We start from the raw sequence: 17989 nt of genomic DNA on the forward strand, positions 1-17989 counted from the left end.
CCAGATTTGAATACCGAAACAACCAATCCTTCTCTAAATATGTTACTATTGATATGACAAATGCTTCTTTTTAAACGATAAATCTGCAGCATCATTTGTTGCAACGAAAGAGATTCCTATGGTTACTTTGGCAAATTGGAAGGTAATTGAATGATATATCGTGGAAGTCATTTCTTTAAAAAGAATCAGAGAAAATCGACGATGGACATTTTAAATTAGTGGTCATAATCAATACTAGTTTTTCTCCAGCAATTAACAGATACCTCTTACATCAATAAAATTACAGGTCACAACCAGCTGCCGTTAGGGACCAACATTTAACATTATTCAAAGTTAAACATTCGCATATTTTGCACCAATGAATGAATATGCAATTTCTCAGTTCATTCTCATTTTTAATAATCCACTATAAGGCTGGTAGAGCACTGCAGAAAGTCGTTTGGTTTCCACAACTATATTCACTTATACTGCCTCTCTGATGGCATGAGTGAAAAACTGCATTAATAAATATACTCCTATGATGTGGAGTAGACATGGCTATTACTGTAGACAGATTAGCCTATTTCAATCTGTGGCAAAACTCTAGAGCATAAACAGATTGCCTGAGTCACAGGATGCCAAATGTGCACGTGAAGTTAAGATGAGACCATTGCACCAAGAAAAATATGATTATTTTAAAGCTTTACCCGATCTCCAGATGTACTGTGTTTCTTTAAGTGCTTCAAGATTAGCTGGTGTTTGTAGAAAAAAGATGATCCAAAGCATCATAGCTTTTCTTAATTGCTGCCATGTCCATTCCAGCAGGCCAAATGCATCTCTCAGGCTCATAGTCCAGAGAATTTCAGTTTTAACACTGCGGTTTCTGGGGAAGAAACATTTAATAGATTAGCAACTGTTTCATAACCACCTTTTTATCCAGTTCCCAATTACACTTTATTTTAGAAGGAGATTACAACATGAAACAATACAATACAGCACAGGAACAGGGCCTATGTCCCACAATGTCCATGCTGAACATGATGCAAGCTAGGTATGAAGAACGTGTGGGTTTAAACTTAGTAGTGGAGGGAGAGGGGTTGACAAATTGGGAGTATAAAGATGGAGTTAAAGGGGAAGCGAATACAGGAAAAATTGCAAAAGACTCCCAAATTAATGGGAAGGAAAGTTCGAGAAGGGATAAGAGACTAAGATCAGGGCCAATAGTAACCGGTGTGAGATATTGGCAAGTATGATGTTGTGGGAATTACAGAGACATGGCTGCAAGAAGACGAGGGCTGGGAGCTGAATATTCAGGGGTATATGACCTATCGAAAAGACAGACAGGTGGGCAGAGGGGGTGGGGTCGCTCTGTTGGTAAGGAATCATATTCAGTCCCTTGCAAGGGTGACATAGAATCAGGAGCTGTAGAATCAGTATGGACAGAACTGAGGAATTGTAATGGTAAAAAGACCCTAATGGGAGTTATCTACAGGCCCCCAAACTGTAGCCTGGATATAGGGTGCAAGTTGAATCAAGAGTTAAAATTATCATGTCGCAAAGGAAATGCTACAGTGGTTATGGGAGACTTCAGCATGCAGGCAGGAAAATCAGCTTGGTAATGGACCCCAAGAAAGGGAGTTTGTGGAGTGCCTCCGAGATGGATTCTTAGAGCAGCTTGTACTTGAGCCTACCAGGGAGAAGGCAATTCTGGATTTAGTGTTGTGTAATTAACCGGATTTGATAAGGGAACTCTAGGTAAAAGAGCCATTAGGAGGTAGTGATCATAATATGATGTTTTAATCTACAATTTGAGAGGGAGAAGGGAAAATCGGAAGTGTCAGTATTGCAGTTGAGCAAGGGGGACTATGGAGGCATGAGGGAGGACCTGGCCAGAGTTGACTGGAAAGAGACCCTAGCAGGGAAGAACAACAATGGCAGGTATTTCTGGGAATAATACAGAAGGTGCAGGATCAGTTCATTCCAAAGAGGAAGAAAGATTCTAAGGGGAGTAAGAGGCGACTGTGGCTGACAAGGGAAGTCAAGGACAGTATAAAAATAAAAGAGAAGTATAACATAGCAAAGATGAGTGGGAAGCCAGAGGATTGGAACTCTTTTAAAGAGCAACAGAAGATAACTAAAAAGGCAATATGGGTAGAAAAGATGAGGTACGAAGGTAAGCTAGCCAAGAATATAAAGGAGGATAGTAAAAGCTTCTTTAGGTTTATGAAGAGGAAAAAAATTGTTAAAACAAATGTGGGTCCCAGAAGCAGGTGAATTTATTATGGGGAACAAATAAATGGCAGACGAGTTGAACAAGTACTTTGGATCTGTCTTCATTAAGAAAGACACAAACAATCTCCCAGATGTACTAGTGGACCGAGGTCCTAGGGTGATGGAGGAACTGAAGGAAATTCACATTAGGCAGGAAATGGTGTTGGGTAGACTGATGGGACTGAAGGCTGATAAATCCCCAGGGCCTGATGGACTGCATCCCAGGGTACTTAAGGGAGTGGCTCTATAAATCGTGGATGCATTGGTGATCATTTTCCAATGTTCTATAGATTCAGTTCCCGTGGATTGGAGGGTAGCTAATGTTATCCCACTTTTTAAGAAAGGAGGGAGAGAGAAAACAGGAAATTATAGACCAGTTAGCCTGACATCAGTGGTGGGGAAGATGCTGGAGTCAATTATAAAAGAAGAAATTGCAGAACATTTGGATAGCAGTAATAGGATCTTTCCGAGTCAGCATGGATTTACAAAGGGGAAATCATGCTTGACTAATCTTCTGGAATTTTTTGAGGATGTAACTCGGAAAATGGACAGGGGAGAGCCAGTGGATGTAGTGTACCTGGACTTTCAGAAAGCATTTGATAAAGTCCCACATAGGAGATTAGTGGGCAAAATTTGAGCACACGGTATTGGGGGTAGGTTACTGACATGGATAGAAAATTGGTTGGCAGACAGGAAACAAAGAGTAGGGATTAACGGATCCCTTTCAGAATAGCAGGCAGTGACTAGTGGGGTACCACAAGGCTCGGTGCTGGGACCACAGCTATTTACAATATACATTAAGGACTTAGATGAAGGGATTAAAAGTAACATTAGCAAATTTGCAGATGACACAAAGTTGGGGGGCAGTGTGAACTGTGAAGAAGATGCTATGAGGATGCAGTGTGACCTGGACAGGTTGTGTGAGTGGGCAGATGCATGGCAGATGCAGTTTAATGTGGATAAATGTGAGGCTATCCACTTTGGTGGTAAGAACAGGAGGGCAGATTATTATCTGAATGGTGTCAAGTTAGGAAAAGGGGGATTAGAAAGAGATCCGGGTGTCCTAGTTCATCAGTCACTGAAAGTAAGCATGCAGGTACAGCAGGCAGTGAAGAAAGCTAATGGCATGTTGGCCTTCATGACAAGAGGAGTTGAGTATAGGAGCGAAGAGGTCCTTCTGCAGTTGTAGAGGGCCCTAGTGAGACCACACCTGGAGTACTTTGTGTATTTTTGGTCTCCAAATTTGAGGAAGGATACTCTTGCTATTGAGGGTGTGCAGCGTAGGTTCACTAGGTTAATTCCCAGAATAACGGGACTGTCGTATGTTGAAAGACTAGAGCGACTGGGCTTGTATACACTGGAATTTGGAAGGATGAAAGGGGATCTTATTGAAATATATAAGATTATTAAGGGATTGGACACATTAGAGGCAGGAAACATGTTCCCAATGTTGACGGAGTCCAGAACCAGGGGCCACAGTTTAAGAATAAGGGGTAGGCCATTTAGAACGGAGATGAGGAAAAACCTTTTCACTCAGAGAGTTGTTAATCTGTGGAATTCTCTGCCTCAGAAGGCAGTGGAGGCCAATTCTCTGGATGCTTTCAAGAGAGAGTTAAATAGAGCTCTTAATAATAGCGGAGTCAGGGGGTATGGGGAGAGGGCAGGAACAGGGTACTGATTGTGGATGGTCAGCCATGATCACATTGAATGGCGGTGCTGGCTCGAAGGGCTGAATGGCCTACTCCTGCACCTATTGTCTAAGGGTCTAGACTCAAAACATCACCTATTCCTTTTCTCCAGAGTAGCTGCCTGACCCACTGTTACTCCAGCATTTTGTGTCTATCTTTGATTTAATCCATCTTCTGCGGTTCCTCCCTACACATTTTGTAAGCTAATCTCCTCTGCCTGTACATGATGATGTCCCTCAATTCCTTCGATATCCATTCTTTTAGAAAAGTATTCATCAGACAAATGTCGAAGACAACAAACTGGTCCAATAGAAATTGCAGAGAAATGCAACTTTCAGTCATTTCTCAAAGAATTCTGGATTTCGAGCATGAACCCTGATATCCAGATGCAGGAGATATCAACCAAATGATTGAGCAGAGAGATTGTATGATGAGGAACAATTGTATAAATATAGCCTATTCTCACAGGGGAAAAATTGTTTGTCATAATGTTATTGTTGTTGGAATTCTAACCGGACCATATTATGTTGACAATAATTGGTGAACTACCATCAGTGATTGAACCAGCGATGATCAATCTTATGGATCATAGATTCATTGATTGAATCTATGATCTAAACAATTAGGATTGATTTACTCATTTAAAAATCTCTTTCAAAAAGTAAATGTTTTTACATTGAATATCTGAATAATTAGCGACCAGTATACAATAGCTGTTGCACGCTTGGGAGAGTGCATTGGGATTTGAGGAGGTTTTCCCAATACTGTCCTGCATTAGGGATTTCCTCAAGTCACAGCTGCTGTGCTTGCATTAAACACACCAAAGAGACCGTGTTCTGATCTGAGAGCAACTCCACCATCGGCCCAGGTAGAGCTGGGCTGAATGTCAGATGTTCCAAACGGAATGGCCAGTATTCGTCCACTTAAAAATGATACCAAGTCTAGGACCCTACACTTGGCTAGTCCAATGTGGAAGCCCCAAGCTGAAGATGAGAATTTGATGGCCAAATGTTTTTCAATCCACACTACTGCACAAATCTTGCATGGAGTCTAATAGCAGAGATAAATTTATGCTAAGTTTTCTCAACATTTATTTTGGCAGTAATTAAAAGAGTGCTCAGTTAAACATGGTATAGGATATGAAAATCCATTGATTTTAATGGAACTGTAGAGCTGCTGGGAAAGCCTACTAATCCTAAATGAAATCAGATTAAAGAAATTGTCTAATCTATTTGTCTAACCTATTTTATATTTATAAATTCTTTAAGACACGCTCGTTATATTATTTTTGATGAATTGTGTACAAGGGATTGAATGGCTCAATGAACCACGAACATGGACTGTAGATTCTCCAAAGAGATTGGACAGGAATAAAGACTTTTAAGTAAGAGGTTGAGTATGATATTTTGCAGAAAGGTTAACTAATGTAAATGTAAGCAAACTATTTCACTTGAATTATAAAATCAGATTCAGTAGATGCACACATGCAAACTAAAAATGCTTCACTGAGATTTAGAAATGTTTGCAAATAATGGAATAAACCCTGAGAAAAAGTAAATACTATATTTATCAACTTCTTCGGGCAACAAAATAAGCCATAGATATCCAGACTCAGAACAGGCTAAAAGGAAATGCCGTGTACTGGTATGATCAAAGGCTTTAGAACAAACAGATCATGAAAAAGGCAACTAAAGAAAACAAAAAAAACAAAATTGAAACGCGAATCACCATCAATAATTACTTATTTTAAATCTATGCCCAACTATCTTTGAGGATAAGGAAAACAACAGAACCACTTTCCTTTGGGACTTACAGATATGAAAATAATATATAGCATAGGGCATGGTTTGGAGAAAGTGAAACTTCTCCACTTGCATGTTCTTGATTAGAGGGAAACAAAATGGCAAAATGTATTTTTATTCAATACATTATACGATATAAGATTGCACCAGATAACAGAAAAAAAGTTTGAATATTGCTCATCTGAATCTCAGATGTAAAATGCTAGCAAGGCAAAAAAAATACAGTCACTTCTTAAACCAAAAGGTAATCAACAATTTACTTTTGGATGCAAACCGATCAACTCATTTGCCTTTACTTCTAGTTGCACGGAAAATGGGTATCCAAATTAAGATGTTTCACAAAATATCAACATGCTTTTCTTTCCCGTAGTCAGAATGGAGGAAACATCAAAATTTATTTCCCATTTATTATTAAACCATCAGATTAGTCTTAGCTCAAAAGCAACTACCGGACTCTGAAAGTTGCAAGTTCCAGTGGATTTCCAAGGATTAGAACAAATAATTTAGGTTGACACTTCATCTCTCCTTGGGCAAATAAAATGGATCCTATAGCAAAACGTGCTGGTGAATTTGTGTCATGTACTGGCAAACATTTATATCTCAATCAGCGTTGTAAACAGATGATCTGGTCATTTATAACCGAGTGCATCTGAGTGCATCCTGTTTGTAATTTGATGACCACATTTTACAATATTAACAATTTTTTTAAAAGTTCATGTTGCCGTGGTGCATCCTACAGATATTACAGCCGCACTTGATATTGGATGGCTGAGAATATATAGGTATTGTGCCAGATATCAACATTATAACCTCTCCCAAATGGTGGCAGGATTTGTTGCAGCTGCAAAGACACATGGCAAATAATCCATCGGTTAGTGAAGATTTGACAATTGGTCAGAGGTTCCAACTTCTGGTGCCGGTAGGGACATTAGCATTAGAAACAGATAAACTGCTGGAGGAATTCAATGAGTCAGGCTACATTTATGGAAGGAAACAGGCAGGTAGGGTTTTAGATCAGGAAAGTTCTTCGGAATAATCGTCAACGATTTGGCAGAGAAGATTGTGATACTTCCAAGCTTTTGTCACAATTGCATAGGATTGAGGGACAAGGTGACTTCCAGGAGATGTAGCCAAACTGAGCAAAAGAGCAAGAGCATGACACACAATGTAGTTCTCTCATGGTTCCTAAGACTTGGGTTCAATCCTGACCACTGGAAATTAGAGGGAGTTAATGGCCACATGATATTAAATGGGTTGCGGGGAAAATAAATGAAGGAAATAAGATTCATAAAAAAATTCAAAGAATTGCCGTGGATTTATTGAACCAAATGGCTATGTCATCAGAAAATATGTAATTTCATGGAGATAAATGTGAAGCTATTCTTTTTGGTGCACAAGCCAGAATTTTTTTAATATATTTTAATTAAAAAATGTAATGGTGAGAGATTGGGTAATGTTGGTGTTATCATATCATATCATATATATACAGCCGGAAACAGGCCTTTTCGGCCCTCCAAGTCCGTGCCGCCCAGCGATCCACGCACATTAACATTATCCTACACCCACTAGGGACAATTTTTTACATTTACCCAGCCAATTAACCTACATACCTGTACGTCTTTGGAGTGTGGGAGGAAACCGAAGATCTCGGAGAAAACCCACGCAGGTCACGGGGAGAACGTACAAACTCCGTACAGTACAGCACCCGTAGTCAGGATCGAACCTGAGTCTCCGGCGCTGCATTCGCTGTAAAGCAGCAACTCTACCGCTGCGCTACCGTGCTTTATACACAACAAACAGGTGAGAAGTTAAATTAAGAAGTTTAATTAGCTAAGAAGTTAAATTATATGATGGCAATAAATTATAAGAGGATTTCAATACATGCATGAAAGTGCATTACTGAAATTATATGGGGTCTTGCTGAGACTACACCTGGAGTATGGTATATAGTTTCACTGGTCCCCTTACTTAAGAAGGGATATACTGGCCAAAGAGGTGGTGCTGTGAAAGTTCATTACATTATTCCAGGGATGATGGGTTTGCTGTATGAGGGGTTACAAGGCAGGAGAATGAGGATGAGAGAATAGATCAAGAATGTATGCGTTGATATGTTAATTGGCCACTGTAAATTGTCCTTAACATAGAGATGAATGGTAGAATCTGGGGTTGTGGGCAGAAGGGGCTGATGCTATGTTGAAAATAAAATGGGTTTGATAGGGTTAGAAGAGAAAAGGTTGCCTGGTGGTCAGCATAAACTGGATGGGCTTAAGGTACTGTTTCCATGTTGCATCTCTCCTTGACTCTAAGTTCATAAGTACATTTTTGCATATACTCATTAGCAGTGATTTCAGGGCTTACTTGCCCAATTCATTTCCATTATTTTCTCCAAAGCACTGACCCCACATTCCACTGAGCTTTTTAATTAGATCATTTTTACTTTCCCCATTTAGTTTAAATTTTTACTTTCCCCATTTAGTTTCCCTCATCCTCCCCAATTGTCTCACATGTATTGGATATGTTCTTTCTCTTCTAACCACATACATAATCAAATATGTTCTAAAGTCCACTTCACACTTCATTTGCCTCTCGCACTCCAATGTGCCCTGCCACCCAATTTTCCTGTCATGTGCAATATTCTTTCTCAGAATATATTTGGCTGGCAAATACTGGATTATGAACTGCAAACAATTCATGATATCACAGGTACCTATTTCAATAAAATGACCCTTTTCCAATAGCTGAAAACAAATGCACTCTAGGCAAAAGTGAATCCAAATACCAGATTTGTTGAGCGTTTTTCGTAAGTTTGTTTAAAGTAAAAGTTACCCTCAGGTGGTCCATTGAGGTTCAAATCGAATCAAACGAAAAGGACCACAGGAAGAAACTTTTTAATGAGGCTCCTAGGTTGTAGAGGATAATAGGGTAACCTGAACATGAAAATGTTTCAGAGGCAATAGCAGCGAGTGGTTCCCCAATAGATGCAGGCATATTTACTGATAGGCATTGTAGGAAGTCAGGGATGCACAAGATGGTAGATGGAGAAATAGAAGAGATCTTGAATGGTTGCTGGTCTGGAGAAAGGTGGAGATACGAATGTGAGACAATGAATGCCTTGAAGATAAAGTTAAATTCCTGGCACTGTTGAGCCAAGGTTCAACATGGATCAGCAAGCATCGGCTTGCAAGGTCTGCCACAATGGCCTGCAAGCAACAAGAATATGGTTAATGGCTACAAATACCAGCTGGGTTAATGGGAGGGCAGAAGAAGATAACATTACAGAGGTGGAAGGAAGTGATATCCATGAAGTGGATATGGCATTGGGACAAGGCATGGAGACAAATAGGTTGCCAAGCCTTCAACTGGTCTTGTTGAGCTTGAGCTGATCGTCTGGGAGAAAAATCAAAATCATAGTAAAAGTACAAATTTATGGCAGAGTCCACATCTATTAGCTTTGATTTTCTCATATTCTTGAAAAGTATAAAGTTAAGGAAACAACAGATCATCCATGTATCAACTAAACAGAGTAACAAAGAGACATTAGATCTGGTCGCAGGTTTTGGAGAAACAAAATATGGTCTCATCATAATGAATATGCAACCTTCTTGTTATTAGCTTAGATATACAGTGTGAAAACAGGTCCTTCGGTCCACCAAGTCAACGCTGACCAGCGATCACCCGCACACTAGTTCTATCCCAGTGGGAGGAGAGTGTGGATGATGGGGTGCATGGGAAAGGGGAAAGAAACTGGCCGATGGGGGAGGAGGCTGAGTAGAATGGCAAATAGAAGGGTAAGTGTGAGAGGTCCGGGTTAAATCAGAAGAGCAAGAAGGACAGAGTGGGAGGAGGTTACCTGCAATTGGAGAATTCATTGTTCATGCCATCGGGTCATAGACCACCCAGGCGGAATATGAGGTGCTGTTCGGTTTGAGAAGCGAAATTAAAATAGCTTGCAAACTGGAACTCCAGATATCCAGAACAGACAGAGAGCAGGTACTCGGGCAAAGCAGCCACCTAGACTGTGCTTGGTCTTACTAATGTGGAGGAGGCCACATCAATTGCATCAAATACAATGAGCAAGGTCGGAGGAGGTACAAATAATTCTCTGCATGACCTGAAAGAGCCGTTTTATAATGATAAGTGAGGAGGTGTAAGGACAAGTGTTATGCCTCCTACAGATGCAGGAGAAAGTGCCTGGGGGAGTGGGGGGGGTTGGTGAATAAAACAGGGAGTCATGTAGAAAGGAGTGGGGAGGGACAATTGCGAGCGATAGAGATGTCACATTGCAGCTGGTGGAAATATCGGAGAATGATGTGCTGGATGCAAAGGCTGTTGGGGTGAAAGGCAAAGAGAAGAGAACCTCTATCCCTATTCTGACTTGGCTGGAGGTAGGGTGAAGGTAGAAGTGTGGGAAATGGAAGGGATGCAGGTGAGGCCCCTTCCTAGGATTTTGGAAGAATTAATGGCAATAGCGAATATTTATATGAATACTATTAACATGAAGCCAATTCAAAAGAGATTACCTTCTGGTGCAAAAATGTATGGAATTAACAGATTTATGGTCATATCTCTAATTCCCACTCCTATTTCTTGTGATCTTAGGAATTTACCTTCTAAACCGTAAAGAATAGTATCTAGATTGCATAAACAAGAATGATTTGAAAACATTTTTGAACGGAACATTAAATTTCTCTACAACAGACAATTTTATTGTTTCATAAAAATGACAACTCTAAGTGAACATCTGAAGGACACAAATCTGAGGTCAAGCATTCATCTCCAGGATAGAATATCCTGTTCCCATTGGATTTTCCCTGCAACATCTTGATTGAGCACTGACAAAACCAATCCAAACTAACCTAAACCAGTCAATAACAAGCAGCTCCAAAATTTTGTACTGAGAAGTTACTTGGAATCACAGAGAGTGATACAGTGTGGAAACAGGCTCTTCAGCCCAACTTGCCCACACCGGCCAACATGTCCAAGCTATACTAGTCCCACCTGCCCGCGTTTGGTTCATATCCCTCCAAACCTGTCATATCCATGTACCTATCTAACCGTTTCTTAAATGTTGGGATAATCCCTGCCTCAACGACCTCTTCTGGCAGCTTGTTCCATACACCCACCACTCTGTGTGTGAAAAAGTTACCCCTCAGATTCCAATTTTTTTTTCCCCTTCACCTGAAACCCATGTCCTCTGGTCCTCCATTCACCTACTCCGGGCAAAAGACTCTGTGCATCTACCTGATCTATTCCTGTCATGATTTTATACACCTCTATAAAATCACCCCTCATCCTCCTGCGCTCCAAGGAATAGTGTCCCAGCCTACTCAACCTCTCCCTATAGCTCAGACCCTCTTGTCCTGGCAACATCCTTGTAAATCTACTTGGAGTATGACACATGCCTATGGATCCAGCTGCTGGATTATCCAAAATGTTCGGTCAATGCGGTATTATAAAAGTACTAAAATATTACATGGAGTAGTAATTTAAAACAAAGTCGTATTATTTCAGCTAGTGTAATCATTTCAGATAAGTGTTGTAATCAATTAAATTGTACAGATAGCTGAACTTTGAAGTTTAATTAGGAACTCTATTCACATCAGCTTTTCTAATTACTGGAAATGTGCATGTATCGAGTGGAGGAGGAAAGTAGCTCAGGCTATTAAATGTGGTACAATGTAAATACATCAAAATAAAATGACCTCCGTGTTGTCCTCAGTGGTGACTTGTGTGCCATCGATCTACAGCTAAGTTTCAACTTATGTTACTTACATCATATAGTGTCAATTGGCTATGGAAGTCTTTCTAATCCTCATCAAAATGGCTTTGTAATGTGATAGGACATTCTTCCGGATTGGCGGGGTTGAGAGAGGCCAGAGAAATTAATATGCCACAAAATTACTAAAAAAGCTATTTTATATTTAAACCTTAAACTTTTTCACACATGTATGGGTGTTCGCAGACAATTTGCAGGCAAGATTTTCCTTTGATTGCTTGGAATTTAGCTTGGTAGCAATAACCATCTACTTGCATTAATTGCCATGAAAGTGACCCAAACTACAAATTTATACAAACAGATAAAAATAAATTAGTCCTTTTTTTTAAGCCAAGAGGATAACAATGTTTGATGTGCTGCAAAAAACACCCAAAACATCTTTTAAGTGTTTTTTATTACAATTACATTTTCAATACAATCAAACTAAAGCATGCATAATTAAAATGGCAAGTATATAAACATAGGAAAATGAGGTCTTCTACACATTGAAAGATTTCATGCATTTACATTTCCATTTTACTAGAACACTGGGAATTTTGTACATCAATAATTCTGTATGTGGATGTTTTTCATCGTGGGAAAGGATCTTCCTTTAAATCACAGTAGACATTAACACTTAACTGAATCTTTTAAATGATGAAATATGGATTAATATCTTGTATAGTTATGTTACCGCTCATGGAGTTCAAGCATTTACTGTAGGTTTGAACAGATGAAAGAACAACAATGACAAAATGTCAGACTTTTTGTAAGAAAAGGACACAAAGTCAAGCAGCATCTCTGGAGAAGGAGAGGTGATGTCATCTATCTATGTTCTCCAGAGATGCTGTCTGACCCATTAACTTCCTCCAGCACTTTGTGTCCTTCTGTGCAAACCAGCAGCTGCAGTTCCTTGTTTCTAGACTTTTTGTAAAATTTAATTGATATTAAAATATGTTTTTTAAAGATAACTTTAGCGATTGAAGTGGCTCTTACCCAAAAAGCTGGATGGAATTTCACTTACAATTGCACCAGAATGTTTTGATATCCAGCCTGTTCCAACTTATGACTTTTGAGCTGATCTTCAGTATAAACATTATCTAGTCATTGATCCACTGGGACTTCCTTTAGGCAACATGAACTTCCAATCGCTGAGGGTCGTACATGTCTTAGGAGATAATCTTCACACTTCTTGGGTCAGAGAACCATTAGAACGCCAGTGGGACCATTAAGTTAGCTGTAATTTTAAAAAAACACATTAAACCTACTGTTTAGGAAGCTGAGACAATTACAATCTATTCAATAATATTATATTTTGTAGCTATATTTTGCATAGTGGGAGGTATTATTGATAATGTGGCTTACAATTACAATAGTTATTTAATTAACATGTAAATAGCAAAGAGTCCGTCCTAAATGTGGTAAATATATCAAGTTACAGGTAACCCTCATTATAATGGAACATAAGGGAGGGAATGTGTAGCAAGGAACTGGAGATGCTGGTTTAAACCAAAGATTGACCCAAAAAGCTGGAGTAATTCAGCATGACTGGCAGTATCTCTGCAGAGAAGGAATGGGTGATGTTTCTGGTCGAGACCCTTCCTCAGACTGAAAGGCACGGGAAAGGGAAACGAGAGATATAGACAATGGTGTAGAGAGATATAGAACAATGAAAGAACGATATGCAAAAAAGTAACAATGATAAAGGAAACAGGCCATTGTTTGCTGTTTGTTGGGTGAGGAAAATAAGCTGGTGTGACTTGGGTGGGGGAGGGATGGAGAGAGAGGGAATGCAGGGATTACTTGAAGTTAGATAAATCAATATGCATACCACTGGGTTGAACGCTGCCCAAGCGAAATATGAGATGCTGTTCCTCCAATTTGTGTTCAGCCTCACTCTGACAATGGAGGAAGCCCAGGACAGAAAGATCAGTGTGGGAATTGGAAGGAGAATTAAAGTTTGGAGGAGGTGCAAGTGAACTTCTGCCTAACATCCCTTCCCACCCAAAGCACCCCCTCTCCAGGTACTTTCCCCAGTAACCGCAGATGCAGCAACACCTGTCCCTATACCTCCTCACTCAACTCTTTCCAGGGACCCCAACAGTCTTTTCAGACTAGGCAGAGGTTCACTTGCACCTCCTCCAACCTCATCTACTGTATCCGTTGTTCAAGATGTGGACTCTTATACATTGGCGAGACCAATCGTAGACTGGGCAATCGTTTCGCTGAACACCTTCGCTCAGTTCGCCTGGACCTACCTGATCTCCCAGTTGCTAAACACATTCATTCTCCTTCCCATTCCTACACTGACCTTTCTATCCTAGGTCTCCTCCATTGTCAGAGTGAGGGTAAACTCAAATTGGAGGAAGAGCATCTCATATTTTGCTTGATCAGCTTACAAACCAGTGGTATGAATATTGATTCTTTAACTTCAAGCAATCCCTGCATTCCCTTCTCTCTCCATCCCTCCTCCATCCAAGTCGCACCAGTTTCTCTTTCTCAACGAACAAACAGCTAATAATATCCTGTTTCCTTTATCATCATTACTTTTTTGCATATCTTTCAGTCATTGTTCTATATCTCTCTACACCGTCATCTATATCCCTCGTATCCCTTTCCCGTGACTTTCAGTCTGAAGAAGGGTCTCGACCCGAAACATCACCCATTCCTTCTCTCCAGAGATGCTGCCTGTCCTGCTGAGTTACTCCAGCTTTTTGTCCATTGGGGAGGAAATTATGTCTGTTATAACCTGTTGTCCGCTATAACCGAGTAGGGGATTCACACCAACCACCTAGCTGTCACTCCTTGAAACAACAAGTTGTTTTCAAATAAAAGTTTTTTTAACATCTAAAAATGCATTTTTGTTACTGCAAGCTGAAGATACCAAAGGCTGTTTGTTACATGTTTCAGAGAGTGTCATTGCACAAGTGTCGATCGAAGCAATTCACAGTGTAACTAGCAGCCTATGTTTTTATAGAGACAGTGATGTCTGATTACAGTGGGAACGCTCCGTCAGCTATAACAAAATCCATTGTAAAGCGGTCCATAATAACGAGGGTCGATTGTAGATTGTCAACGTGTTTTTAAAGTGTGTTAGTCAACCTGTTTAGTTTGAAAACAAGATAGGGAATCTAAATTTAAAAGGTAGTGATTGAGATCAATTTTAGCTAGCAATGGGTTGTAAGAAAAACTCTGTACACAGCATGATATACAGTCAAATGCATGGTGCAGAAGCTCAGTCCCTGGTTAAACATGCAGCCATTATATTCAATTATATGCTTCACAGAATGAATGATAAAGAAAGAATAAATTACAGGTGAAATTTTAAACCTAGAATAGAAATTATGATTCGTTCTTAGATTACTATTTATTCTAAGATGAAATTATATATACAGGTTGGGTTTCCATGGTTTGTTAACTTCCTATCAATGATCACTGTTGGCGGCAAGGTTTCCTTTTAATTTTCTCACTTTGTTTTGTCAATGATGCTTTCGAGGTTTGTGCCTCAGCAGTCAAGGCACAAATGAAAAGCAATCACTACATATGAGCGGCCTTTCAAGACTGATTATAGCATATGAGATGAGCTGGTTTATAGCTGTGGGAGTGTTATTGAATGGGATGGGGAAAGTAACATCACTATATGTAACATCACTTATAAAATGTAAGTTATCTGTCCAGAAACTAGTCTATGAAACAATTTTGAACCTTTTTTTTGTATCAGCATTTAACGCCACTCGTCTCTGCATCACCATTTAAAATGAAAATCCATGTGCTGACATTCATAACACTTCGCCTCAAATGTGGCTACTTTTCCATTTCATCAATGAGTCAAATGATTCAAAATTCTCTGAAAATATTGCCACCATTTGTTCCTTACTGATTGAATCAAATAATTAAACATAAACAAAAATGCTATCATTTACAGTATTGCATTCTAGTCAAATTGCTTTTTTGGACATTATGTGCAAATATTGCATGTGTGATGGTAATACCAAATATCAGAGGGCATAGATTTAAGGTGCGGAGTGAAAAGAGATAGTAGGCAATGCATGTGGCGGAAGTGGCGGCGCCTAACGGCTGCGGCTCGCTAGCAGTCTGTTCGTCTTTTTTCCTTTTTTTTTGTTGTGTGTCGGTGTTGGGATGGTTTTTGTATTTTTTTTTTTGGTTGTGTATGTGTGGGGGGTGGTGGTGTGGGTGGGGGGGTGGTGGTGTGGGTGGGGGGGTGGTGGGGGAAACTTTTCTCTTCCTCACGGCGCGGGGTGCGGCTCGGCTGCGGGGCCTAACATCGCCCGGTGCGGCTTGGCCGCTGGACTTTACATCGCCCGGTGCGGCTTGGCCGCTGGACTTAACAGTGCCCGGTGCGGCTTGGCCGCTGGACTTAACAGTGCCCGGTGCGGCTCGGCCGCGGGACTTTTCATCGCCCGGTGCGGCTTGGCCGCTGGACTTAACAGTGCCCGGTGCAGCTCAGCTGCGGGACTTTTCATCGCTGGTGCGGCTCGGCCGCGGGACTTAACATCGCCCGGTGCAGCTCGGCCGCGGGACTTAACATCGCCCGGTGCGGCTCGGCCGCGGGGCTTTACATCGCTGGTGCGGCTCGGCCGCGGGACTTTTCATCGCTGGTGCGGCTCGGCCGCGGGACCTAACATCGCCCGGTGCGGCTCGGCCACGGGACTTAGCTGCGCAAGGTTTGGTCGCGGGGCCTTTCATCGCCCGGCTCGGCCGCGAGACGTTTCAGCGCCCGGTGCGATTCGGCCGCGGGGACTTCCATCCCCTTGCGGGGACTGTGCGGGTCGGTCGGGGACGAGCTGTCTGTCCGTGGGCGTGGGGAAGAGAGTGGAAGTTTTGTTGCCTCCATCACAGTGAGGGGGTGTTTGGAGTCACTGTGATGGACGTTTGTGTTGGGGTTATGTGTTTTGTGGGGTTTTTTTTATGACTGCTATGTAGTTTCATTCGGTACCTCGGTACCGAATGACAAATAAAGCTCTGTTATATACTGTTATATACTGTTATATACTGTTATATATATGCATGTTAGACAGAGAGTGGTACAGTAGGTGTCTGGAACATACTGCTGGGAAAGGTGCAAGAAGCAGATACAATAACAATGTTTAAGAGGCATTTAAGCAGGTACATGAGCAGGCAGGGAATAGACCATGTTACAGTCAGATGGGAGTGGTTAAATTGGCATTATGGTCAGCATTGACGAAGTGTGCCAAAGTTTCCTGATCCTGTACTGTACTATTCTATGCTCTGTGTAAAATTATCTACTTTGTTCATGCATTACAATATTGATTTTATTTCTTTAAAGTTGCATCACAAAATTGTGGTGATGCGTATTTGGAATGGTCAATGGGTATAAAAGGCAATATATAAATGCCAGTCTATTGTTAATCGATATAATTCCTCGAACCAAAACTAAGCGACAACATTGACGTCTAAAATAGCAGAAGTCTTTGAGGCCAAGTCTCCCACTGGTTGTCTGTGTGCACTTGAAAAACATTGATTAGTCCTCCCTCAATGGTCCCTCCATTTCTGCAGCAGCATCACTCTTCTAAGAAATATTTTATGCTTCAGCAGTTTTATTAGCTGCCGGATCAATTGAGCTGAATGACCTCTTGGCGTCACAACAAATCATGTAATTCCAACTGTTAAGGAATGGAAAGTTGGTCTTCATTAAAGAAACATGGAAAATCCAACACTGGCATATAAAGAAAATATTTAAACAAAAAGTGAAGCAGATGAATACTTGCTGAGTTCTCAGCCAAACCTTTGAGTGACATGTGTTGCCAATGTAATATTTCACTATTAGCAAAAAAGGAGACTTTACTGTTGTTGAGTGAAGGCTCTTTCAATGTGCATATTAGCAGAAGACCTAACTTGCACTTAGCAACCTTTCTTACATTACAACAGTGGCTAATCAGTGAATTAACACTTTTGGAAGAGAGTTTTGCAGATTCTATGGTCGTGAATTGCACAGTGAATTGTTGTGATTTGTGAATTGCCTGCAGTGTGTCCCTTTTTCCTCTTATTTACAATTGGTGCCTAACCACATTTGGAATGGACAAGAGTTGTCTAATTAAACTTTGGCCACATTTTACATGATCACAATGCAGCTACTGAGCATGACAAACCCCAACCTTAATTTTAATGCACAAAGGCAATGATCCTCAATTCCATTGTGTGCAGATCCCAGACTTTTCCCTCCCAAAAAAATCCCTTGCACCCAGGTTAAAAAAATCCCATGGTCAGAAATACCACCAAAATATACCAAAAGCACATTTCACGACTGAAACATATTGCAGCTAATGACACCACAGTCTCAGTGCAATGAAAAGTAAGCAGAATTGCACAGAACCCTACTTTGGAAATATATCATTATTCATTATTGTTGGGTCTAAATCCTGGAACTCCTTACTCAACAGTACTGATCTTTCTTGGTGGGTTTGGAAAATGTTGTCAGATGAGTCTGGGCAGCTAACTGTACGATATTCTGT

General features: G+C 40.7%; 1 protein-coding gene across 4 annotated transcripts in view; it reads right to left on the reverse strand.

The window, feature by feature from the left end:
* Positions 1 to 17989, reverse strand: part of thsd7ba (thrombospondin, type I, domain containing 7Ba) — a 681502-nt gene that overhangs the window by 624742 nt on the left and 38771 nt on the right. For 3 of the 4 annotated variants that reach the window (XM_078403389.1, XM_078403391.1, XM_078403388.1), the window contains exons 2-3: positions 12520 to 12732; positions 687 to 862 (exon numbers count right to left, since the gene is read on the reverse strand). In XM_078403389.1, the coding sequence (XP_078259515.1) occupies positions 687 to 828 (142 nt within the window). In that variant the 5' untranslated portion in view covers positions 829 to 862; positions 12520 to 12732. Of the gene's footprint in view, positions 1 to 686; positions 863 to 12491; positions 12733 to 17989 lie in introns of all 4 variants that reach the window. The other variant, XM_078403390.1, reaches the window with a different exon arrangement.

The sequence above is a fragment of the Rhinoraja longicauda genome, chromosome 8 (genome assembly GCF_053455715.1).
Source record: "Rhinoraja longicauda isolate Sanriku21f chromosome 8, sRhiLon1.1, whole genome shotgun sequence".
In the NCBI taxonomy this organism is placed as follows: Eukaryota; Metazoa; Chordata; class Chondrichthyes; order Rajiformes; family Arhynchobatidae; genus Rhinoraja; species Rhinoraja longicauda.